The sequence below is a fragment of the Manacus candei genome, unplaced genomic scaffold (assembly GCF_025592945.1).
Source record: "Manacus candei isolate 608988 ecotype Guabito, Panama unplaced genomic scaffold, ASM2559294v1 h1tg000023l, whole genome shotgun sequence".
Lineage (NCBI taxonomy): Eukaryota > Metazoa > Chordata > Aves > Passeriformes > Pipridae > Manacus > Manacus candei.
Window position 1 is genome coordinate 1,435,543 of NW_026138071.1, and position 26,882 is coordinate 1,462,424.

Consider the following 26,882-nt stretch of genomic DNA (forward strand, 5'->3'; position numbering starts at 1 on the left):
CTTAGGGCTCCCTTCAGCACAGGAGTAGTTAGTGCAGCCACTAACTCGCTTGGATAAATTGGGGAAATTATATCTCTAGGGCATCTGGTGAGGCCAAACAAATTGACTTCTAGATGCTCATGACACTGCTGCATCTGTAAGTCTCCAGTTAGACATTCTTCTCTGGACCCTCTCCTTCAAAACAGCAGGCACCTCTCATCTCTCACGCTAGCAGATCCCAGAACGTTACCTCCAAGCTGGAGGTAATGAGCATTGACTCCTTATGTTGTATTTATTACAATTAGATGGGTCACTAATTACAGTGCTGAGAATTCAGGCTTGGAGACATGTCTCCAAGTTGAATCCTGCAGAACAGTTCACCCAGGCCAAATCCTTAATTCACCTCCTCTATCCCCTAGAGAGAGGTGGAGGCAGAAAATCGGTGTCACTGGATCCCAGGTCCCCCTGCTCCAGGCAGATTCTAAAGCCCAGAGCTTCCTGCAGTTAATTGGGGCGTCATCTCCTCAGGCACTCAGCAGCCCAAGGGAGCTGAGCTTCCCCTGGCCGACCTCACCAAGCCCCTGAGAACAGTGCTGTGAGCAGGATGCAGGAGCTGAACCAGTGCCAATGCATTTTCATTTCCCAGATGTGATGTTTATGATCAGATGACTTAATCAAGCACAAAGAACATGCAAAGCCTTCAGCCATCAGTGGGAGCTGTGGCTGAGGAATGGCTCTGTGATTTTAACATCTCAATTCACCTGGCACTGCTCCACATCCGGCTGCCTCTGCACTGGCTGTTCCTGTGTGCTCTCAGCCCCCACTAAGGGATCCTGTACAGGAAAAATCCCACATGTTAAGGTCAGATGCACTACCTTGGACTTTGATGGTTGCAGAGGTTGAGGCGGTTCCGTGTTCATTGGTTGCCACACAGGTGTAAATACCACTGTCCTGAGGCATCAGGTTGCAGATCTTCAAGGTGAGCTCTCCAGACTCACTGTGAATGCAGGAAAGCCCCAATTATAAAGTGCTGCTTCACTTGCTAATGGTTTTTATACAGTTCCTGTCCTGCCTTATTACAAACACACAAATCTTGTTAACTTATTTGAAGGAACACCCCCCCAGCAATTTGGTACCTGAGTACAACCCCTCATATATCAGGATTAGGCTGTTAATTAAACCTTTGAGGAAAGCTTTGGTCCAAATTGCCTGCCAGGCAAATCTGCTTGTCTGTTATAGCCTCAGAGGAGGTGATGAAGGATCACTCAAGCAGCAAGCAAAGTTGAGGAGTTGAACATTTCCTATGCTTGTGCAGAGCTGGATGCTTAGACTCCATATATGTGGAAAGATCTCCTATCTCAGAATCTTTCCTATCTCAGGAGATGCTGAGCTGCTGTACCTCTGCAGTGAAGTCCAACACACACCAGACAAACTGGGCTTCCTGCAGATGCAGAAAGCAGTCACACAGCACAGGGTGCCTGACATTTCTGGGGAGTTTCGGACCCCTGGAGCATGTGCCACTGATGTTATGTTGCTGCCAGGCCCCCATTTGGAAGGCTGGACATCTCATAAGAGCTGGGGATAAAGAGCACAGCGCCGAGTTCGTGAGAGACGCTCAGTCTTTGGGCCAATCAGAGAAAATAAACAGCTCTGCAGAGTCTAGTGAATTTATAGCAGGTCTGTTCATAGTCACTTTGGTTTGCACATTTCAGTCTTCAAACATGCAACTTGTGGGAGTTGGCCTGAATTAAAGGATTTTGCTTGTGTAACTGCTATAGCTGTACTGGAGACCCAGCTTAGAGCCAACAGTAAGTTCCCTTGATGGCAAAACTAGGCTAGTTCTCGAATGCTTAATCTGTCGGAAACTGCAGAAGGACATTGCTGGGATAACTGTCTGGACACTGCAGCTTTTGCTGGTCTGACTGTACTGGTTTAAAACAGGACAAAAATATCCTCTTTCCCTGCAATCCAGACACTCGTGCCAGCAAGATCTGTAAGAGGCACTGCTCCTCTGGGCCTCTCCTTGGCAGGCAGTGTCTTCACTGGAAAACGTATGTGAGTAACAAGACAATACAAGTGCTGATAATGCACAGGGAGCCAATGCACAGACAGAGGACTGTGATGAAAACCAGAACCCTGTATGGAAAAATCCCCCCATCCCAACCCCAGCCTGAAGATAAGGCACTGGCGATCTACTAAGTAATGGCTAAAGACAATTTCTGATGCTCTGGGGCAGTCACATAAGCAAATGGTCTCTGAAGAAAGCTCCTGATCATATTTAATTTTTTTTTAGTGAACATGTAAAATCCCTTCTCTCTTAGTGTTCATTTTTCACTTTCAGTGGCTTTGTACTTCCTGGATTCATTTCAGCCTGAGCCAGAAGCGCTGAAAAGTTCAAATGAAAGATTGCCTCCTGGAGATTTCCACTGCAGTTTGGCCCAAATTGCTTATATAAGCTTATATAAGCTGCAGATGAGCATCCAGCATCAGGCTGTTACCTGACCTGAATTCAACTCCAGATCTTTCTGAATCTTCCCAATGCTTATTGTAAAGATATTTTTCCTCCTCCCTAGCCAAGCTGGAAACATCACGACAAGCATCTTTCTGTCCAAGCACAGCCAGATGTAGCCTTCCCAGGAGCACATGTGGGCTTTTTTAGGAACAGCTGAGGAAATGCTCAGGAAAACTGCAGGAGTTGCCACCTCTGCCCATAAGATGAGAAAATGCCCAATAATAGTATTGCAAGCTGGTGGGGGCTTGCTCTGCTTGAGTCCCAAAGGTGAGCATGGCATCAAAGTCAAGCAGAGAAGCGCTAGCAAGGCAGAAGCAATATTAGCCAAACTAGCAGGCTGTAAGCATTCTGGCTTCTGGCTTGCAGCTGGCTCAGGTCAACAGGAGCAAGCTCACATCTGCCAGCAGCACACTCAGCTCAGGAAACAATAGGGCTACCTGAGCCCCAAAGTCTGACCCTTTCTACCCAATGTGTGGTGCACCCATGTGCCTGTACACCATGACAGACTTGATTAACTGAGTCTTGTAGCTGGGCTGGTGCCATATTTGAGCAGAACACGACCATCATGACCAGTTGTGTTGGGATCCACAGGCAGGACCTTACCAGGATGACACCGTGTAACTGGCTGTGCTGTTGTCATTGTCAAGAATGTTTTGATCTGGTCCTTTCCAGGTTATAGTTGGTTTGGGTCGTCCACAGACTTTGCACTGCAGCATCACTGTGTCACCAAGCAGGCAAGTGATGTCCACTAATGGCACAAGAAACTCAGGAGCCACTGTAAAAAAAAACCATGGGGACACACACATGACACTTTTTATCTACAGGTGAGGATGTCTAGAGTCATACAAGTCTAGAGGATACATTACAGGACCAACTATGGGATCTGGGTCCCAAACAGGTGGGGGTCCTGGGATTATTTTACCAAAACTCCCCTTCATTAAAAGCCAGCTGTCAACAGCTCAGAGAAGGAGGTAGTGGGAACTGTCCACCCTCAGCCCTGTGCCCTGGCAGGAGGATGAGACTTTGTGAGGGTAGATTTGGAGGGTTCAGCCTCTCCCGTGGCCCTGGGCTGTCTGACTGAGCAGCCAGCAGGAAGCCCACTTTCCCTGGGGATTGAGCAGTGGAGAGCTGCCTTTGCTGCAAATGCTGCCTTTGCTGCAAATGCGGGGTGCAGAGCATGCTGTGGCACCAGAGTAAATCACAGCTGCTGCACAGCTGTCCTTAACTCACCTTCTTGAATGAAATTGGGGTTGATTATCTGCAAAATACAAAGAGATAAAAGCATTTATTTTCTGGATGGTAAAAAAGAAACATCTGATTTCACAAGGTGGTGAACCTGACCAGTACTGCAGAAGCACAGATCAATGGCAACAAGTGCCTTCTAACAAGCAGAAGGTGCAGCAAGCTTTAGTGACAACAGAACAGGCCTGGGCACAGCTGGGAAAGTAAAAGAAAAGCTATGGCTTCTTCATCTCTGATAAAACATCACAGGTAACAGGCAACAGCACCAAGGCTGAGGAGGGTGGACGTGTTTTCTCTTTGCCTGGGTGATAATGCTGAAGCCATCAACTCTTCTTCCCAACTCTCCTTGTGCTCCTCCCATGCCTGGCTCCAGACCCATGTCGCACAGCACCTGCAGTCACCACATACCTGGGGCATGTCATGAATACTCTGGCCACTAACCAGGTTTGGGGAAATGTCTTTTAAATTCTGCTCAGCTTCAGGGAAAAAAAAAAAAGTAAAGCACTTAACCAGAAATACTTCATTTTGCCCACTGGTGAGGATCAGTCCTGCAACAACTCTTGGTTTATCACAGTGAATAAAAATTCACTCATTTCACTGGACTGCTGGAAACTTTCCAACTTGAAACTATGTTTGAATAACAAGGAATTATTTTATCTAACTAGTTAATTGATCAAGTTATCAAAGGCTTGAAAAGCTAGTCTCTCTGTGGTCTCTGTGTGCTAACTTTGTTTCCATGTAACTCTGGAAGCAAAGTAGTGAAAAGCAAAGACAATGCCACTAAGTTCTTACACGCAGAATCAACCCTACCTAAACTGTAGTGTACAACAGTATAGGGGTTTTAGCCCTCTTAAAAGTTTTAATAATCTCGTAAGGCCTTGTCATTAAAATTCAAGCTAACAATTTCATATCAAGCACCAAAAAAACCCAATGTGGTTTATCTCACCTTAAATACCTTTGTTACTATTTATTTCAGAGCTATTTTGGAAGATGCCAATGAAGCAGTGACCTAATTCGTGGCCTGACAAAGCTGATGGGAGGTTTTTGCAGAGGCTCAGAAACCAGGCCATGAAATAGAAGCAAAAACCATTCAAAATAAGGTAGATGCATCTTCAAGATTTATATTTACATTTTGTCCACCAGGTACAGACTGACTGGCTGTGTGGTCGGCCCCCTGGACCCTGCAGACAGAAAGAAATCGGGGCACAATGGGGTGGGTACTGGATGAAGAACATCCTCTCTCCCCTCTGTGCATGGGAAGAAAGAGAGATGGATCTCTATGATCTAGTTGTATTGCTCACACAAACAGCAAAGAAAGAAAAAGCTGTTCTGTGGATACCATTGCTTGCCACTTTCCCTCACAGAGGCACCATCTACTTTTCAGCTGAGTAACCCCAGGCATCAGCTCATTTGCACATACATCTTCATTTTTGTAGTGTTTGGCTTAACTGAAATAGAGATCCATCCTCTAAAGCTCTCCCCTTCCTTCCCTGCAGCATGTACTAAATTCCCTTATTATTCACCGATCTCCATCCCTGTAGGATTAGAGATCAGGAGAAAGAAACACCCGTAACACTTTATATTAATTTTATAACTCTAAAGGATTCATTAGAAGATGCAACTACAATGATGAATGTAATGAATATACCTACAAATAAAGAATTCTACATTTCTAGTGACATCCAAGGTACAATAATTTATAATAATTGCCTTACCAATGTTTTTTTCACCATGGGAATAGCAGAAATAAAATTATTACTGCTAGATAATATTGGAAGAGTTTGTGGGTAAAATTTACGTTTCCTCTCCCAAAACTTCATCTTTTAATTAATCAAATGTTACCTAACAAAACCCCCACAGCCACGTCACAGCTTTTGCCTGCTGTAAGCTTAGAAAAAAGTAAAAGTCTGTTTGCATGAGAATGTTTAAGTGCTACCAAAGCACATCACTTAATTAGGGAACAGGATTTGGAGACAATTTCTTCATTTGCCAAATAGGTTTTTAATTCCTGTGGGTGGAGAGGGGGCTCCAGAGCGTGGCCTCACTGCCCTCAGAGGATGGGAACTCACTCACTGCTCACACAGAGCCTCCTGCTGGTGCCAGGGCTGGTTTCCCTGGTGGATGCACTTGCCAAGTGCCTCTTTAAAATGATGCTCTGTACAAAAAGCTATATGAAAAGATCTTAAAGTCCATGGAAATAACTTTTCACAATTTCTTCCTCTTTCTTCCTCAGGGATTTGCAGAGAGATGAAAGCCAGGCCAGGTTGCTCTGAAGAGCAGAAATCCCTGTGGGTAAGGGCCCAGGTGGGCTTCTGGCAAGCAGGGTGAGGTGCTGTGCACTGACATGGTGATTATGGGCAAGGGGTGCAGGTCTCCTGCAGCCACTGAGGCTCAGGGGCCACCACATGCACCTGCAGCACATGATGCTGCCAGGGATGTTTGCATGGGCAACATGGTGGGCTCCAAATCCAGGTGACTTCTCCCTCAGAAAAAAGGATCTGAAAGACTGCCCTCTCCAGCACGTTTTCCCCCTTTTTAAAGCCCCTGCCCATCCTTGGGAGCTCCCACACAAGATGAAGGGCAGCAGTGGTGTTTGTGGGGATGCAGGAGTCCTGGCTTCTGGGCATCACTGCCTCAAGGAATGCCCTGCACTGCTTTAACAGGTGGAAAAAACCCTGCTGGATATGTGGCTTTTGTGGATTTTTACTTCTCTCTGAAAAGCAATATGAGGCTCAGTCCTGACAGCCATAACCTGGCCATGGGGCCATAAGCAGGGGAAGGTGGGCCAGGGTCTCATGCTGACAAAGGCTCCTTGAAGAAATTCCAGCAAACACCACCTGCCACAGTGTGGGTGCCAGTCTGGCCTGTGAGCAAACAAACTCATGGGGATGGAACTACCCAACATGAAAACTTCTCACACCATCTTCAGTGTCAGTCCATACCATGCAAACACAAACCCTAAGGGATGAAACTTAGTTGTCAAGGCAGGTAGGAAACACAGCTTGTCTCTTTTTTCTTGGAACAAAATTTTAATTGAAATGAGATAGATTTTTTTTTTCCACTGGATGAAATACCTGTAGCTTCATCCAGCATAGGTGAAAACTTACAAAGCTCCCTCCACGGCCAGGAGAGTTTCTGTTTCCCATACAGTGAGAGCTGAAAATGGAAACCTTACACAAGGTGACAAAGGCAGAACATGAAACAGCTTCTGCTCAAGTGATGCGGGGTCCAACACTGACCAGGTAAAGACAGGCAGCTGGAGGGAGGGGTGTGAGATAAAGAAATGGGAGGATGTCTCAGGGTTATTCAATAAAAAGCCAGAAATAGACCTTCCTTCTCCCTCCTCCAGCCTGCATGGTTTCAGGACTCAAATCAAGAAAGGCACATGAGACACGTACTTGAATGCCTTTGAGGACCTGCAGGGATCTAAGTGACTTAGATCTATGTGAATTAAGTGTAACTCAACAGTCAGGCTTTGGAAAAGTGGCATGGGTGCTTCATCCAACAACTCAGCATTCTGCAGTATTGGGCCACTTTTTTCCTCATTTGTTAAGCTCATGTTATAAAGACAGAAAGGCATCTGCAGCAGTAACTGTAAAGTCCCCTTCCAAAGCGACTCCAGCTGCCCTAATTCTTAGCAAAAGCTTATCTTTCATTTGTGTACACATGCTTTATCTGGTGGGGAGTGAGAAGCCACCGGTCCCAAAATGCTCTGAAAGCACAGCTCGGCTGCCTGAGAGGGTTCTCACCTTGGCCAGGGTTTGCTTTTCCATTGCAGAGATGTCCTTGCCATTCCTACTCCACTTCCCCGGAGGAGGCTTATGCCCAATTCAGACACACCAATGCACAGAAGGGTCTTGCAGATGCCTGTATTTTTCTGATGCCATGTTTCAATCCAATTTCAGAGGTGCATATCAAAACCAGGAGTGAGAACATTTCTTTTTCCCCCAAAGCATAAGGCTAGGCTGTAAACCAAGCCCTCTGAAACAAGACCTGTGCTTCATCTAAACAGCAGAGGGCATGTTTACTCCAAGACAAGCAGCTCAGCATTTTGTAAACACTTCATGGCACCTCTTGGTCACCGAGTTAAAATAAAATATTGACACATTTGCACATGCTGATAGTAGAGTCAGCATCATATTCCTTGCTCCCTTACTCAAAAAAAAAAATAAAAAATTAACGATTCCCAGAAATTAGTTACAGAGAAATTAAGCCAACTCCAATTTGTAGGAAAAGATCTATCACTCATGACTGACTAGGTCAACTTTTACTTTGAGACTTTTGGGGTGACAAGCTCATGGTGTTACCAGCCTCCCCTTCCCCAAAAGAGAAACAAATTAACAAGAGGAAGTTCCTGATAAAATGAGCAAATAAGGATTCCATCACACATGGATAGGTGCCAGCAAAGAAAAAATATAATTTAAAATGGCATCTGGTGAAATGTCCCATGGCATCAGCCTTTTGGCAGGGATGGGGGATGCCTTCTGGCACCTAAGCATGGATGGGCTCAGCTACCTTTGAGAGTGATGGAGAAGCCACAAGGAATGGTGATTGTTGTACAGTCAGAAGACCTCTCATCCTCATCAGATTCCTGCTGCAAGGCCTTAATGGCTGGCTGCTTCTATGGCTGAGGCTGTTGGATGTCTCTGTACTCCAGGCACCACTTCATAGCACTGTATCCCTTCCTGCACGTGAAGTGTTACATCTTGCTTTTCCAAAAGCTAAACCACCATGTCTGTGCTGCCAGCTCAGGCTATGTCACACCTGGTGAGCCACCTTCCTGATCTGTCTCAACAATCCCTGGCTACTCAGGGCAGGGCAGCAGCACAGTGGTGTTGCCCATGGAGGCTGTCCCAGGGAAACATAGGGAGTTCTCAGGATTGTAATCATTCACGTTGTAATAACAGGCCAGGAAAGGCTTTCTTTCCAGTATTGTACAAGATTTTGCCAAGAGAGTATGTTAGATCTGCTCTGGAGATGGACAACCTCAGGCAGAGGGTGAAGGTATTTGCCTAAAGCACTTGGGAATTCTTGGCCTGAGCTGAGTATTGACTTGGAGCCAATGCTGTATCCACCAAGCCGTTACTTACTCAACACAGTATTCATCCTTACAGGATGTTTCCTAGTGCTTATCTTGCTTTAAGTGTCTCTGAGTAGTTCTAAAACGCTAAAATGTCATTAACTGAAAAAAGCAGATTAAGAAGCCCAACATATGTACCTTGGCAACAGCCCAGCTCACTAATCTAATGATGGCACGTCCAGTGACTCAGGGCAGGCCTGGGTTTCATCTTTCCTAACACAGAGGAACAAACACTACAGGCTCAGTGACAGACGTGTCCACCAGCAGTACTTGTATCACGCTGCAGTTGGAGTCCTGCTGTGCAAAACAAGATGTGTGGGGTCCATCCCAGAGTGGGGAGAAGCTCCTGCTGGATTCATTGAGATTTAGCTCAGTCAGACCTTCAGACTGCTGGAAGATCATTCACTTAGACAGGAGAGGTAGCCCAATGGGATCTGCACAGCTGACTTATGACCCCCTTAGCATTATCGAAACCCAATGAGACTTTACGACACAGAATTGTAGGACAATTAGTTGTGTCACTGTTCAGGACCCCAGACTCGGGTGTGGATGATATTTGCTGATTCACAAGGGCATACACCTTATTCCCAGAAGTGGAGTTGTCTGTCTCTGTGCAATTAACTACAGACATGTGGAAAGGGAGTCTCCAAACTTCCTTAAATATAGGTTACCTCTATCACTCACGTGGCTACACATGTTCCTTAAGTGCCTGCTCCGACACCCACATATTTAATAGATGAGTTTGTGCCTTCTGTTTTGTGAAACTACAGCATAAAGCAGAAAACTAGAGGTAAAAATCAAACTTCATTTCCACCCTCATGCACTTTCATTACATATTAATAAAGAGGGAAAAAAGCCAGTCATCAAGAGATACTATTTCTAGTTAAAGCTACAATGAATAAGAAGTTCTCTGAGGCCAGCATGTCCCTGTGTGGGCAAAACCCCAGTAATGGCATTTTTAGCTCCTTTAAGCAGTGTCACCCAGAATTTCAGTTTCCTGCTCTCATGATATATGTTTTCCACATTTCTTTCTGACTGTGTGTCCCCTTGAAACAAAGGCAATCTCCTGAACAGAATTTACTGTGGTATTTCATAAATAGCAAGCCAAGCAAGATCTGAAAAGCCACAGTACCTGAGGGACTTCATGGATACTATGACCAGCTTACCAACTTCTTACACAGTGAGTAGGTTGGAGGCAAATTGCACTGACACTTCCATGTAATTAATAGGTCTGCTTTGCATTTAGAGACTGCTCTCTCTGTTTCAGCACTGGGTGCATGTTCTCATGCATAGTGGGAGGAAGAGGGATGTCAGGGGTGACAGTCCTATAGGAGAAGCCAGGTGACTTGCCCTGTTATTACCTGGCTGTAATGACAGCTACAGACGACTCCACCTTAATGACACAGGAAGGGCCTCATGCACCTCTGAATGTTGATGGCTGGGACACAGCACTCCCAGTGTCTATGAAATCCATCACGAGCCTAGCCAAGTGTGAGGACAAGGTCTTCTCCCTCCTTGGGCAGCTGGTCATGTTTTCTCCAACTGCCCTGGGAGGTCACCAGTGGCTCTGCTGGGATGTACCATGCAGAGCAGGGAAAGGAAAACCAGGTGAGATGGTGATGTTCACTGCACACACAGGCAGGGGTGGAGGGGTAGCACAGCTGTTTAACAGTTATTTAAGCCTAGTACACAAAGCCCAGAACACTGATGAAGCCCTGAACCAGGCTCCGGTGGTGGAAGTAGTTTGTCTTGCCTCTGTTTTAATGAGAAAAGACTTTGGCTTCCAAGGCTGTAATAAAGGTAATTTCTTGTAACACATCTGAAAAGGAGAATAAAAACACTCAAAATGAAAGGAAAGGGAGAACAACTATGGCTCCCAGTAGGTGAATACCCCAGACCTTTACAGATCAGACTTTCTCATGGCCTCTTCTAGGTCTTCATGAGCATTTATGAGCCTGTCCTTGTTTTGCTCACTCCAGATGATTTTGTTTAGTTTATACTGGATACCAGCAATCCCCTGCCCCAGGATTTCTCAGTCAGACCAACGAGCTGACCACAATCACTCCAGGCTGCAAATGTACTAAACCCAGCACAAGGCAAGGGCCATGCTGCTCCTTGGAGGACAGTGTGACCTTAGCAAGTCACCCCCACAATTGTTCTCTTAATTTCTCTCCCTCTGCCATTTTAAACATTTGCTCAGCCCCAGAGAGTTTTTCTCAGAAGCCAATTTGAGCTTTCCAAGCCATGAGGAACAGTGTGGCTCCTGGGGACTTCAGCACAGTGACACTAGCACCTCCAGCCAGTGACCTGGGAGATGCAGGATGTGGTTTCTGAGTGTAAATCGAGTCATACACCAGGCACATAGTTACCCCTCCAATAACAGATTGATATCATAGCTAAGACTTCGCATTAATGTCTTTTGATTTAAATAGAAATGCTTTTTTCTCCTGAACTTCAGAACAGTAGACTGCACCATGGTAAAAACCCAAATCAAACAATTAAAAAGACCCATGTGGAGTATGCTGGAACTAACCAGAAATGCCAAAACTGTAGGACTCAGATACGCCCATGGGCAATTTTAAAACATCTGTTTTTCCTCCTATTGAGCAAAGTCAAAACACAGAAATCCTCTTCAAAAAGAACAGTGATTCTTACCCAGCTCTGTACAATACACCTGTGTCTCAGCCACCTGTTACCCTACAGGGCAATTTTCAGTGAGTGAAAGCTTGCACAGACTCCCATGCAGTAACTGGGCACTGCCTTTTAACAAACACATACACTTCTCGTTATTACCTGTGACTGGCAAAATGCTCTTTGAAAATGTAAACACACCCCTGAGAATAATGCAGCTTTAGTTGTAAGGACAATTCAAACTCCAGGATGTCAGCTGGGTCAAAAGCTTTCCTTTAGTACACATCCCAACACAATTAAAATAAAAGCAACCTTTCAGGTTAACAGCTAAGGTGGTGCACCTGAAAACACTTCTCCCTCTTCTTTTTTTTCCTTCCAGGAGAAGGATCAGCTTTCTTTTGCAGGATGTTTATAGTGCAGCCTAGCTAACAGCATCCGGGAGATCTGCTAGGACACAGATATCCCTGCTCTCCAGTGACCTGGCCTGTCATTGCCACAAAACTACTACATCTCTGAACCATGTCTTTGCTTGTTTCAGCATTGGTACAATGTATAGAAATGCTTGGCATGGCCACTGTACACAGAAAAAAAAATGGATCCTGCAAGATATGGACTGAGAAGAACCAGATATATAACTGTTCATGATTTTAACCTCCTTCAGGCTCTCTCAACAAGGCACTCCACTAGAACTGGTGGTTTCACACTGGAAAAAGAGTAGCATAATGTACCATGATTTGAGTTCACCTATTTGCATCAGCTTTGCCTGTGATACGAGTACATTCACACAGCTCTTTTACCATTGTCCTTCAGTACTCTGACAGAAATGCAATTTCCCACTCTTTTAGAAGAAAAAGGAAACATTGTATTTTCTGATTTTCTAGATAGTTTAAAGCGCTGGTTGTGGTACAACAACATTTGCTCCAGTGATTTATAACAGAGGCTTGACCAGCAGCTCAGCCAGGGCAAGGGTTGTTTTTAACATAAAAAGCTGCTATGTCTATCAGAGTTGACACACATGCATTATTGTTGGAATGAGGTACCAGGCGGGAAACAGTGACTGAAGGTGACTACACGAGCCTCTAGCTCAGCAGGAGCTTGTTCCTCAGCTTCCTCCACTGCTCCCACCACAAAGGCAGCCCAAACTCCAGCCCTTGGCAAACCCAGAATCGTCGCTTTGTGTGACTCACACTGAATTGGCACATGTCTGCAAGTGATACAGACCCACCAGCTCCCCTTTCAGCAAAGGCATTTCAAAACGGAAAATTTTCTTGGGAAAAAAATAATCACAAGGATGATTGTCTCTACCTCCATGCTAGTATTGGGGTCAAGGTCATCACACTCTGATTCCTCTGAGCTGTTTGTCTCCTTGTTTGGCAGCATGAAGAGGAAGAAAGAGAACAAGAGATTAGAAAAGAGATTGGTTAGTCAGGGCAAAGCAGCACAGTTGTGAGCAGCATGGAAATGGGTAACAGTAGAGAAAATGCTCCTAAAAAAAAACAAACTAAAAACAAACTGACAACAGAACAAGGGAAGCAAGGGCAAAGACATGCGTTTGCCAAAGAAGCAGCAGTGATTCTGCAATTTGTTCACGTAGTAAAAACAAGGAGGAAGCAAGAGGAAGAAGAACTGTGCCACCATGCTGGAGCAACTGCTTCCCGTGGGCCCAGTCCTTCCTCGGCGCTGCAGGGCGGCTGCACGGTGGGTGTGAGGGCACCTGGGTTGCAGTGGCAGGTTCCTCCCTTTGCACATGCCAGGGCTATTTCACTAGGCTTGGAAGACTGAAAGCCTCTGCAAAGGAAAACACTTAATCATGGGTTCTTCTGGAGAGAGGTGGATCCAAAGGACATACTCAAGTGCTTTCCTGAATCAGGGCTGGGCTTTGGTTGTGTCAAAATCACAACAAGTGTTTGCTTGCCTCTGTTTCCCTCTGGGGGGAAAGCCCCAGATGAGTCCTGAGCAGGCCTCATGGTCGGTATATAGGGATGGATCCTCTGAGTTGGAGCACAGTAGTCAGGCACCCAGAGCAGAAGATGGAGCTTAACCCCACAGTTCTCAACCTTTTCCATACTGGGAGATCTCAGAGAGAGAGAGAGAGAGAGAGAGACGCAGACACACATACACACACACACACACACGAACAGACACACACGAGACCCTCTCCTGGCAAGACAGAGTCAGCATCTCTGCCCTGTCTGTTTAACATGGAAAGAAAAAGGTCATTGAGACCATCTCCTTGGACCAAAAACCTTAAGCATCTCAAGGTTGGGAACCCCTTATCTTGAGATGTGGTGAAATATTAGCCTAAAGAAAACTCATCAACTTCAGCAAGGCCATTGGTTCATCCAGTGGCTGTCTCACTGCTGCAGCTGCTCTGATGGAGCTGCAGATTGGGCTAGATTAGAGGTCAGTAAATCACTAATGTCCCAATTTTAAGCTATTTAACCACGTATATAGTTGGGTTTTTTTAATGAAGATTACTTACTTGCATGTGAGATGCCAGGAAAAAGAAAACAAAAAACAAAGGCTGCATTTTATCTTGCATGCAAAAATCCTGCTAAAATGGATACTACAAAAAAAGGAAAAAAAAAAAAAAAAGAGGTAACTAAAGTTGAAAAAAAAATCAACAAAAAAAGCAAAACCCAAACTCAAAATTGCCGCCCCCTCCCTCTCTCAGGAGAGGGAACTATAGGGGGTGGAAAGGATGGGAAGCAGGAGAGCAGCACAGAGTTTTCAGATGGCCTTACTCACTTTAACAGAGACTTTGTTTCCCAGAATATCCTTGGATTTACGTGGCCCATTGGCTTCATTTTTGCCACTGCTCTCCTTTTCCGCCCGCTTTCTCATGCGCAGGGTATGCCATGAACATGACTTCCTGTTGTACCAAAAAACGCAGCAATCAAATGGCAAATCATAGAAGGAAGGAAGGATTTGGAAAGGGGAACCAGCATCCACATTTGCAATTACTGCAATTCCCTAGAAGGTGAAAGCCCCCAGCAATATGCCTGTCTTAATTTCAGCAATGAGAGTTGAAGTTAAAAAACCAAAGAGTTCTGCAAAGCAGATGTTGTGCCACAGTTGCTGTTCATATGCATGGAGCAGGAAAAAAATGTCCATGATGGAAGCATAGGCAACTAGAACTTGGTCATCTGGTTTCAGGGACTTTGTCTTGCATTGCCACAAATAGAAATTTATTCAATTTTGCTACAGTTAAAAGACCAATCTGGTCCTCAGTCTTGTTGGTTAAAAGCAGTGAAATATAAATACTTAAGAATAATCTTAATAGATTACTCAGTACAGCACACAAAAAAATTTAAGAAATTCAAGGTGTTGCTTGCTACATGTTGCTCAGAACACAAATAGCTCAATAAATAGGAGCTGCATCATTAACTTTCCAAGTCATTTCCTAGAATGACGTGTTCTCTGCCTCTCAAGACCAAGAATTTCCCATCTGATTTTGCCAATCGAGTTAGAGAGGACATCAGGAAGCCCATGGGTTTTGGCTAGCATCACAGCAGGCACCATTTCCAGTACATTTTTCACTCCTTATTACTGTTCCTATGACCTTATTCTTGGAAAAGAACAATAAAAGACCATGTCACCCTTTGTAAGAGCAATGCTGTGTCGACAACAGAAATTGCATATCAAAGCAGACATAAAAAATTAAGAAAAAAACAAACCAGTTCTGGATATGGATTTCATTTGGTTTAAATAGTGGACAGGTTGGGGGGGAATTTGGGAAGGGGTATGTTGTCTAAAACGTAAAGCTCTCAAAACAGCAGGGTGATGAGCTGGGAACCAGGTTCAAAGCATCTGCCCACCTTCGAGTCATGCAAATTTGATTTGCATGTTTAAGCCCAAAGTTTGGCACATGTCACGTCTACAGTACCTTGACACATTTTACAAAGCAAGTTGCATGTAATCCAAGGATCACCTGCGATGCCAATAAAACGCAGTATGTTAGCAAGGTAGGACTCAAAGGATGCCCCACAGCTGACGCTCCCCCAAGGACACTAAGTCTGATTCCTAAGCGTTTTCTGGTTATACTTCAGCACCTGATGGGAGCTGTACAATAGCTCAATTAAACAAAAAGCAAATGCTGCCGCTGACGCAAAACTGAACTGGGTCATGTTGACTTTTTTTGCCACCAGGATCAGTGTCTCCAGTGCACATGGTTGGCATGGGCAGTCACGCCTGAGCACAAGGAGCACCAGAGCACCTTGCAAGTCTCAGCCAGACAGTAAGTGCTGACTGGTATTTGGGCGTTTCTGGAGAAGGTCCAAATGAGATGTGCAGAGCAGGGGAAGTTATCCAACACTTCTGGACAGTTACGTTTTCCTTTAAGATACAGTAAGAGTCAAGGATGTGGCTGATGGACTCCCTGACCTGTCGGTGAATAATACATGGTGACAGCACTACTGGATTACCATGTATTTTGTGTACAGGATTTGTTAAGAAACAATTTTATTACCTAAACTAATTAGTCAGTATGATCTGGCAGACTAGATAGGGTTGAAGATAACACCAGTTCCAGGTTGTTTTTTTACCCAAAGGACTTCTATAATTCAAGTCTGATTTTGTTTTCAGAATTGTTTTTAGCTGTTTGAGTCTGAAAAAATTATTTAAGACTTTAAATCTCACTGCAGTAAGAAAGAGAGAAGTGCAATGTATGTGTCTTCCAATTTTGTTACACATTTCTGGCCACAATTCATCAGACTACAGAATTTGGTGCAGAATTTTACTGTACAGCTGCCATGAAATCAGTCTTCACCAGGAGTCTGGTACAGTGGATGAATCTAAGGGCATGTGGTTGCATACTGTGGTTAGAGAGGAACCCAGGAATGGCCGTGGCGGATGTGCAAGAGACGTGCTAAGCAATTCCTTTGGCTTAACATGCAATTCCAGGTAGCATTCATTACTGACTGACAGGTAAAGTCACAATTTCTCTTAACTGAAATGGCAGCAGAGATCAAGTTATTATTTTTAGCGAACCTGTCACAAAATCTTTCCTCGTGTTCAATTCTGCGCCTTGAGGTACTTGCGTAAGGTAACACAATTTGTAGCATACATCATGCATTACCATCTAGTCATTTTAGATGTTAAAAGAAATCAACAGGTATTACTGAAAAGAGGGTTGTACCTTCTGTATTTAATACCAAAAAACCACTTTCTTGCATTAGTCATTTCAGACTGACAAAGTTCTAAAAATCAGAAAAGAAAAATATATATCCACACATTTGTTAAATAAGCAACAAAATATTATAAACAAAATTAAAAAAACCAAAACAAAACCAAAAAAAAGGGTCAAACTAGTTCTTTTACCTCATTAAAACATGCTCATGGTGAAAATTTATTTTACATATTTAAAATAGTACATTTAAAATTAGTTACATTACAGGTACAATGATGAACATTGCGACTATCCATTATATTGCACAACCTGACTTCATCAATATGAGTTTGTTTCTTTCCTTTTTTTTTTAAATAGTGCAAAATACTTTATACAGGAATGTACTTGGATGGGGGACTTGCAAACCAAAAAGTATATTACAAAAGTTACTGCAAACAGAAAAAAAATAAAACAAATCAAAACAAAATTAAAAAAAAAGATACAAGCTGTACAAGGAAATTGCCATAGACAACAAAATCTCTCCTCCTTGAGAAGCGAACCTCAGTCCAACACGGGGCCTGGATTTTTTTGTGGGTTTTTTTTTTTGCTAGATGCTGTTATAACCAATATATAGATTAGTAACTTAATACAACATAAATATAAGTCCAGTCCAAGCAGGTCCATGTCGGTGTAAAATGGTGTAACGTAAAGCATATCTTTAACCGTCTATGGTTTTATTTCTCTCCAAAGTATAAACAAACCCCCACAAAATGAAAATAAGCAAAACCCGAGCTATCCACCATGGCTGCCCGACGCTGCGGATTGACCAGCTTGTTCCAATGGCACTGTAGATTAAAATCAGCAGGAATGCCCTACCATTTGGGTTTATTTTTATTTATTATTTTTTTTTCCTCAAAAAATCCACACAGTGTTCCCAGCGAAGCCAACATGGCACTTACTTGATGCTTCCGTCGCTATTATCTGTGGTGGATTTAGTGAGGGGAGCCAAGATATTGCCAGGGATCCATCCTTCAGCGGCCGGAGAGTGGTCGTTTGCAGGCTGGTACACCAGGAACATGTTCTGCTGGTTGATAGCAAGAATCTGAACCACCTGTCCCTGATTCACACAGATCTCATCCTCCTTCAGTGCATAGTAATCTTTAATCACCACCATGGAAGAGGTCCCATTGCACCCTCCCAAATCAGGCTGTGAAAATGGACACAACAGAAACCGGTGAGCGGGCGGCACTAAGGAACCTGTTTTTCTCAGCAGCAATCCCGATACTTTATTTCCAACAGAACCGTACCAGGGAAAAAGATACAAAACACTTGAAGTTCACATTGGCAGAAAAGGATTTTAAGACTCTAAAAGGTAGCAATGATGTGATAAAGACCAATCTCCTATTTCACATCAGATTTCACAGCTGCTAGCGACGGTGCCCCTTGTGCGTTCTTGTTTGTTGGGTGTTACAGATGAACTGTCTGTGCTGAGCCAAAGTGGGGGAAAGACCAATGAAGGCTCAATGTTAGAAGCTGAATGAATACTCGCACTTATGTATAGGTCATATTGAAAGTGGCTTTGGCCAACCTCAGTCAGCAGCAGGGTTGAAACATTGCTGGTGGCTACTGACTCTTTGGTGGTTTGTGTGCAATGCACGTGCACCCAAATTATGACTTTCAGCTTGCACCTTGAGAGATGTTACGTGGCAAAAGGTCTAAACTCTTCGAATACCAGCAGAGTAGACCTCTTCAGGAATGGGTGGTTAATGGATGTTAAGAGAAGCCTGAACATTGCTGCTGCCAGTACTGCAAATGGATATCTAGTTCACCAGATCTGCAAGCACAGTGCCCTGAAAAACACTGGGCTCGGTGCTCCAGGGTCAGGCTCTTGTATCCATTTCCCAGCTGACATGCCATCCATCTAGATGGCAGTCTCTGTTTAATCCCAAATCCCATTTTCCACCATTGCTTCAGTATGTTGATTCCTGTCGACCTGGTTAGCTGATAGAGCTAACCTCAGAGATCGTCTATGGCACAAGAAATGGGCTATGAGATCATGTTTTATCAGATGAGCTCAGTACCTTGCTTTGTTCATACTTGTCTCCAGGCTGTGAGTGTTCATACCCTGTGCTGCCATTGGAGGTAGATATCTTCAGGGGTGGGAGAGATGGGTTACGGCTTGTAGCCTTCAAAGGCTTCTCAGACCCCACTGGGATAGAGGAATGGGGTCTGCTGTTGGGCTGAGGGGCCCTCCCGGCCTGGGGCCTCAGCACCGCTGAGCTGATCTCTTTGCGTTGGTACTCTATGGGCGACTGCAGCGCTGCAAGGGAGGACAAGGATTAGCCACACGCCTTCCACGGCCTTGCAAAGGGCTGCAGGGGGTGTGTGGAGTGATCCAAACAGAACAGACACGTAAGCTGCAAACTGAACAGCAACAGGAGATGCCACCCATGAAAGCACACGGTGCATTCATGGCCAGACAGGACACAAGCATGTTACACCGTGCTGTGCATGAACTGAACACAGCTACTGCAAAGAACAGCTTCTCTAACCAACACAGTGGGCTAAAATATACGTCTGCATTCATGTTCTTTGAAATCATACAAATTAACCACATCCCCTAGTCAAAATAAATGAAAACCTGATTAAGAGATGCATAATACATTTACAGTGAATTTTGGTAACCTCAGAAAATACAGGCCAAGATCCCTAAGTCTCATTTGCATATTCCCAAAAGTGCGACGACTAAATACTCTTTATACATGATGCACTGGCACTTGGCTTTCAATGTGCTTTTTACATTAGCTGCTTTGGTTCAAGGAAACTGCTGTAACTGACCAGCAAGTGAGAAAGTATAGATGGTTCTAAGACATCAACCCCAGCAGTCCAGGCCTCTCCAGAAAACACCCAACAGGCAATACTAAACAGCTTCATAAGCCTTTAAAAAAAAAAAGTCTGCTTGTGAGAGTGCATGTTTCACAGTCATGAAGAGAGCTTACACTGGAAAAGGGAAGGAAAAAAATTCCAGATTGTAAAAAAATAAATAATTTGTTATGCTTGGAGGAAAAGGGAGCAGGGCTGGAACTCACAATGAATAGGAAAGGAACAGATTTTCTGGGCTCAGACTACCATTCCCAGACCTTTGGGTTTGGTTTCTTGCATGTCATGTGGCTTTAATGGATGATTTATAGTCAATTAATACTGTGTACATGCACCAGACTAAACCTACTGGAATGCAGAGAGACTAGTCTAGCAAGAGGCAGACAGAGGACATAATGTCACAGCATCAGCCCCACCAGGGAACCACAACAGAAAGAATGTCTTTCCCAACAAGAGAAAAAGTAAAGAAAAACAGAAAGGCTCAGCACCACACTCTCTAGCATTCTCCTTCCAGAGAAAGGCAGAACAACTCCAAAAAGAAATCACTTCATACTAAAGAACAAAAGAAAAAAAAATCAAGGAGGACGCCAGATCACCATTTTCTTCAAAAGGACACAAACACAGATCTGGAAGATTAACTGGCTCCAAAACCTGCGTGGTGACCCTTGTTACAAAAGCAGATTGTATTTATGCCACAGTTACTGCCAGTTTCACTTGCTTACTTCAGCTGCAGCTGGAAATGGTTTGGTCCTGCTGCAGATCAGCCACACAGGGCAAGGAAGGTTGGGGAGAACTTTGACAACGACTTTGACAGTAACATTTTTCTATTGTATACAGCAGATTCAGCTGCAAGGTCTTTAGCAGTAAGATGTGAATGAATATTTATCAATCTATCTTGAAATAGTCTATTCTACTCAGTGCTTTTAAAAGGTATTTAGTTAACTGTCCACTTGTGATACTAATTCCACCACTAACTATCACGGTCATGCCTGGCTTCCAGCCTCCTGTCAAACATCTGGTATTCTCAGAAGCTTCTGGCAAAATCAGTGTGTAGGTACTTGCATTTTCTCTTTCTCTCTCAACTTGCCCCTCAAAATATGATTAAAAAAAGGTACAGATGAATGGCATTTTCCTCATGAAATATATCCATCAGTGACATATTTTCTTTACAGTTTGATTCTTAAAGCAAAACAAAAGAACAGTCACACTAACGAGTCTTTTGGTGCACAGCCTGTTTCTCAAGCTTAGTAGCCTTTGCTTTTTCAAGGAAAAATATGAAAAATTTGAATATTACAGTGTAATTGTACTAAGTTTTACATTTGTGAACTGTGGATGCTTTGAACGTAGCCCTGTACTCTTTAGGGCTTCCCTATTGAAGAGAGAAAATCAAGAGACAGCTTGAGCAAGAACTCACAGGGAATATTTTGTTATTAAGTTTACACAGCACAGGCTCAACGTGGATTTAGTATGATTTTAAAGACAGAAAACATCTGCTTTAATGAAATGCAAAGCTAAAGAACGTATTTAAAGATTAGTCAGCCTCAATAAGATTACATTCTAAAAGCCACTTAAAATGTTCTGGACTGGACAGGCTCTACTGGATACAATATAATTTTCTTGGATTTATTTATAGGTTTAAGGTAAATCCTTAAGCTTGCATTTTAATATAAATCTATTTTTACTTTTAGCTTCAAAGATAGTGATGATTGTGTTCCTATCCCATCAAATTGCTTGCTGGTCTCACAGAAGATGGGCTAAATAGGGTATATGAAGATGTTTCAGTAGAAAAAGGGTCTCACAGGGCAGTAAGTCCTGGAAGGGTAAGAACGAATATATCAAAAATAAAAAAACCAAGTAACAAAGATGTGGAAGGAACAGAAAACGCCTGCATCAGTGCCTCTGGAGTTCTCACAAGGTTTTTTTAAAAAAAGTCTGTAGCTAAATATTAGTGGAGCTTATTTCTATTCCAACAATTCCTCATTTAAAGCCAACTGCACTGGCACAAAACCATCCAGGTTTTGATACCAACTGGTCAAACTGGAGAACTTAAGACTGTTCACAGAGCAAAGATCACGTACGTACCATTTAGGAAATCTCTTTGTGTGTCCAGGACCTGGTTGATGTCCTGTACCCAAGCTTGTTGAATTTCTGGATTAGCTGCCTGTAAAATTACTCTCTCTGATGTTTCCCGGCTCATTAGAGCAAACTTGCAGGGATCATTGTCCACATTTTCTTCAATCATAAGGTAGTTCATCTGAAACAAGTCAAGGTAAGCATGTTACATGGAGCATGAGTTAACGTTACCCAAGAATCAAAACTGTTGTGAAATGTTCCTGAAAATAACTGAGTCCAATGAGAAACTGTCAGATCATAATCAGTAGAATTTGCCTCATATAGATTTACCCAGATAAATCTAAATCTTAAATAAGATGTTTAATAAAGCTCTGATAGATGTACCAGACATCCACCTGCCTTGTCTTGATTTACAACTTCTATTTTAAGGTAACATAGATCTGACTGATGTGCTAAAAGTTTACTGTAACACATAAATAGAGAAAAAAATGTTCCTATTAATATGGTAATAAAGTCTATCATTCCTCCAATTTAAATAAATGTTTACATCTCTTATCCTTTGATAAGAAAATCTCAGTCATTAGAGTATTTTAAAAATGGAATGGACTGTGCACAGATATAAAAAAAAAAGATAAATTTTCCCCTGATGCTCCAACAGATCTTATTTCTTGCAGATTAAAGTCACCTGTGTGCAATCATTTCACTTGACTGTAGTCATGGATGCTCTTTCTGGAAATCATATGGATGGTAATTTTGGCTGCTGTTCTGTCCTTGTGAGGCTTCTGTTTTAAGTGTACTTGTAACTCTAGTTTTTTCTGAGATACTCTGGATACTATACAAGAATAGGTTGGCATAGCCTCTCAAAAAAAAAAAAAAAAGAGGGAGAGTCTTCATGTCAAAAGCAGACAGCTCTGAAGACTAAGGCAGTAACATTCCTCTAGAAGTCTATCTTCAACTGCTCTAAGTATCTGTCAAGATATGGAGAGATCCACTTCACGTGGTAATTCTGCCTAGCATTCAAACTGCAAGATGGAATTAGCCTCTTCCTTTGGTTCAGGGGATCCCTGTGAAGTTAGAGAGGCAGAAACTCCCCTGACGTGGGGACAAGGAAAGGGACAGACAGTGAGCCTGGACAGTGGTATTCCTTTTGGTCTGAGCTCTTCCTCCTCTGATTGATAGCCAAAGCAAGCAAGTCAATCCTGTTAAGACTCCAGGAAAAGGACGTGTAGGTCAGAGCCTCAAACCACCTATTTGTGTCTCAGGGAGATGCATTTGCCAAAGCTCCCACTTAGGTATTTTGAGAGTCTGAAAGGTACCCAACTGAGAAGTATCTCAGAAGGGATGTGCCATTTTTCAACACTAATTACCTCACTGCACAAAAAAGGGTTCTTAGCTAATGTAGGACATCATGCTGAAGCTTCTGTCACAGTTTGAGTGTGACAGACCTTGGAGAACAATATTTGGGAGCCTCATGTCCCTGACAGACCAGAACAGCTGCATTTGAAGTCATATGTACTTTTTACTCTAACAGAGAGACCTCAGTGCTCAGCAGTGGTTGTGACACAGAGGAAGGAAGTGGGATCTATGGTGCTGTCTCAGGTGGCGGCTCCACTGTGAGGTGAGGATGCCCACAGCCCAGAGAGGCAGGGAATGATCCTGCTATAGGGAATGGTCCTGCTGCACTGTGAGGCACAGCTCATCTCTGTGGGAAAGCACAAGAGAAATGCAAAAGCAGCGTGAAGCTGAAATATGGGCTGGTAGTCAAGAGTGTGAGAGGTGTGAGAGCTGCCAGCACATGGACTCCACACTGTGGTGGGGGAGATGCACATGGAGCCACTGGGGATCCCACACTTGCTGTAGGAGAATGAGCTGTTTTGCCAAATGAAAGAAAAGGGACTGGAAAATTATCACACAAAAAATTTTAAACTCAGACAGTGGGAACATCATTCCTTTCGTAGGCTGTTTAACTAGAAAAGCAACTCATACCCTCGGGGCAAGCTAATTTTATTGACATTAGGAGAGATTTATTTTTCTCTCTTTATCTACAATATACAATTCAGGAATTGTTTCCTGCAGATAAAAGCCTCATTGTTATACATACAATAAACTGAAGTAAAAATGATTCATGCTATTTCCATCTCCAACGTTAATAATGATTTAAATCAGCAAAAAGATAAAATCAAAGCCAATCATCTAAATCAAGATGATTGTTTATTTATACGCTTTAGGTTTTTTCTTTATAGCCTGTTATTTGGTTGGAAACTATAAAATATACTGACTTGCAAATGGATGTAGGCTTTTCAGTAAATGCTGCAGCTTCTGTCAGCCAAGATGATGCCCCCATTTCAGTAAATATGCTGTTTATCATAGATTTGTTTAGCTATACATGGTTAATATGCATTATTTCACCTGATATTGTTCTTTTCTATTTCATATTAATGTACCATTTAAAACTTACAGCAAACACAATCTGAAATTGTGTGGGCGAATTCTCTCACATCTCTTTTAACCTGTATCTCTGAAAAGGAAATCAATCCCAGACTGGTTTCTCAGTTTCGAATGATCAAGAAATTCAAATGAACCAGTGATTTTGTTCTTTCTGCAGGCACAGCAATGGCTGTTCTACCAGGAGATGTGCAGCATTCATTCACCTTCACTTACCATTTCAGAGGTTAACTTTGCATTTGTTTAACAAACATAAAACCCCTTAAACAAACAAGGAAACAAAGAAGTATTTTTCCTGGTCACTTTCAGTTTTTACTTTTAGTCCCATCCCCATAATCTGGACAGATTATTTAAAACCAAAATTAATTTCTTACAGCTTTCTTTATAGTTTAGCTGGTTTTATAATTCCTCGTAGCTGCATTTTCAGAACTGTGTGGCTTTGTTTATTTTTGAAATGCTCATGCAACATTCACATTTGAACTAACAGCCCTCCTCTGAATTAGGGAAGAGTATTTCCAGTAATGTCACATAAAGGTTTAGTATCGACTTACAGTTTGGCCTAAGATGATTCTTTTTGATACTCTACCTTCCCCTACCTTTTATGATCGTGCTTAAAAGTGATTATTGCATACTTCCTTTGACTACTGCAGGCTTTGTAGCAATATTTGCTAACTCAGAGCTATGAATGACACAGGACCTGCCCTGGCTGTGTTCCTTGTAAAAATTACCCAGTAAATTTAGATACCCAGTGGTTTATTTAGAGACAGTCTTAAATGGCTTCTGATCCACTGAAAGGATGCAAATGTTTCCTGCACATTGCTGTCCACATATAACAGGATGAACCAGTCTCATAGCACAGAAAATTGGAAACATTTCTTTATAGGACTATCAAACAGAATATGCCTCTCCCTCTCCATGTCTTACCTTTATGCTTTTCTTGAACATGTAGCCTGGCGTTAGAGATCCTTTTCTAAGGAGTTCACTGAAGATAACTATTTGCTCAAAGAGAAACACCCTGCGCTCCTTCGGCCGAGACTGAACTCCGGAATCCTGCTCTGTCACGTAGAAGGTGTCCTGCTGCAGCAGCTTGCCTTGAGCTGTCAGTTTGCCCTGAGAAGCAGACAAGGCACCACCATTACAAACCCTGACCCACCATGGTCCCACAAGACGAACTGCTGTATTTCATGCAGTCCAAGTTTTCCAGGCAGCACCACATTCATGTGAGACATATCCCCCCCAGGTTATCAAAGCAGCAATCTAGTAAATTGTGACCTCAGTTTAAGAAAAATAACGTAAGTTTTCTTTGCTCTCATTGCCACTGGTTGTGCATATAAAACCAAAAGCAAGAGGTCTCAAAGCAGATTGTTTTGTATGCTTCATTTCAAACATTGTTCCCATTATGTCGTTGGTAACTGTAGTGTCTTGTTCTCTCTAGTCATGAGCTCTCCATCACCCCCTAAACCAGCAGTCAATGATACAACACTTCTGAAGGTGCAAAAAACCAGGACCTACCTGCTCGTAGGAATGCTACAGTGCATAAGACAGTAAGACAAATTTTACTTCATTTTGGAGATAAGACATCTCACGAAAGCCTACACTGGCTTAACTGCAAACCACAAGTTGTAACCCGTGGGGTTGTAACTCAAAAGTCCCCTCCTGGATGATGCCAAAGTCAGTCAGAGCTGTTAACGTGTTAACGCCAGGTGACCTTACAAATAGGCAGAGCAGGCTGGTTCATCAATTATTTTGCTCTGGCTATAGCTATAAGAAGTCTCATTAAAGCTTGCAGAAGCTTTTACAGACCTTATATTTTGAAGAAACAATAGATAGATTATCACAAGTTTAAAGTGAGAGGTATATTACTCCCTCACCTCTAAAACCTCACCAAAACACGTAAGCTCAGTACTGGAGAAGAAAAACCATCAAATAAACAGCTTGGAGTAGAGACAATCACAGAAAGATAAAATAATTTTCCTTGCCTAGTTATTATTATGAACAGAACACTAATACATACCTCAAAGCCTTGGAGGCGACCCAGGTTCATCATATCGTTGCAACGTTTTGGTACAAGGCACATTAATTCAACTGCTTTCTGTTGAGGAAAAAGGATGTTGAATTATTACAAGAGAATCAGGGGGTTCCTAAAAGCCCAGTGTCAAATAATGAAGTTCAATAGCACAATTGCTGCTGTCAGTTTTTCATGGTGAGGCCCTCATGCACTGAAGATGTGTGCTAATGTCTAAAAAGAGGATGGGGCACCAAAAACGTAGGACTGTGCCGTCATTTTTTAATTCTGATTTAAGCTAAGAGAAAAACCACATTTAGAATACCAGCAGGATCTTCAACTATTGTCAAAGGAATACTGGGGTTTTCAATCCTCCATACAAAATGCCATTAGCAGTATTGTCCTAGACATGAAAACGTACCTCTATATCGGAGCACTCCAGACCAGCTTTTTCACTGTACCTCAGGAAGTCCTGGAGAAAGCAGAAAGGTTTGCATTAAGGCACTTCAGAAAGAGAGAACAAAAGGTGCCAGTTTGAAAAGGAAAAAAAGCATATTCAGTATGTCATTTTCTGAGAAAAAATTTGCTAATATTAATAAATCCATCTGCAGAGATTGCTGAATGTCATAACCACTTTAAAGATATGGAAAAGGGGTGCGGATGATTGTTGAAAACATCACATAAAAAAAGACAAAGCTGGGATTAGCCCTTAGGAATGCTTACTTGGTCCCTGCCTTAAGCCACAAGACCACACACACATGAAGGTTTTTCTTTTCCTTTTGGCATTTTGGGGAACGCGCTGCTGTCTCTTTGCTAGTGTGCAATTACCAAACTGTGGGCTGATGGCAGCCTGCTTGAGGTTAGTTCAAAAGAGAGAAGAAACCAGCTGCGAGCTCCGGTGCTGCTGGCGATTGCAGGGTAGGGTTCA

General features: G+C 43.0%; 1 protein-coding gene across 15 annotated transcripts in view; it reads right to left on the reverse strand.

The window, feature by feature from the left end:
* Positions 1–26,882, reverse strand: part of KALRN (kalirin RhoGEF kinase) — a 505,663-nt gene that overhangs the window by 13,880 nt on the left and 464,901 nt on the right. For 7 of the 15 annotated variants that reach the window (XM_051787529.1, XM_051787541.1, XM_051787530.1 and 4 more), the window contains 11 exons: positions 26,376–26,426; positions 25,964–26,041; positions 24,874–25,059; positions 21,514–21,685; positions 18,633–18,871; positions 17,511–17,758; positions 14,193–14,316; positions 12,750–12,809; positions 3,722–3,749; positions 3,095–3,266; positions 855–976 (listed from right to left, as the gene is read on the reverse strand). In XM_051787529.1, coding sequence (XP_051643489.1) covers positions 855–976; positions 3,095–3,266; positions 3,722–3,749; positions 12,750–12,809; positions 14,193–14,316; positions 17,511–17,758; positions 18,633–18,871; positions 21,514–21,685; positions 24,874–25,059; positions 25,964–26,041; positions 26,376–26,426 — 1,480 coding nt within the window. Of the gene's footprint in view, positions 1–854; positions 977–3,094; positions 3,267–3,721; positions 3,750–12,688; positions 14,317–14,349; positions 15,376–16,560; positions 16,643–17,510; positions 17,759–18,632; positions 18,872–21,513; positions 21,686–24,873; positions 25,060–25,963; positions 26,042–26,375; positions 26,427–26,882 lie in introns of those variants that run through there. The other 8 variants (XR_007904562.1, XR_007904561.1, XM_051787535.1 and 5 more) reach the window with 8 other exon arrangements.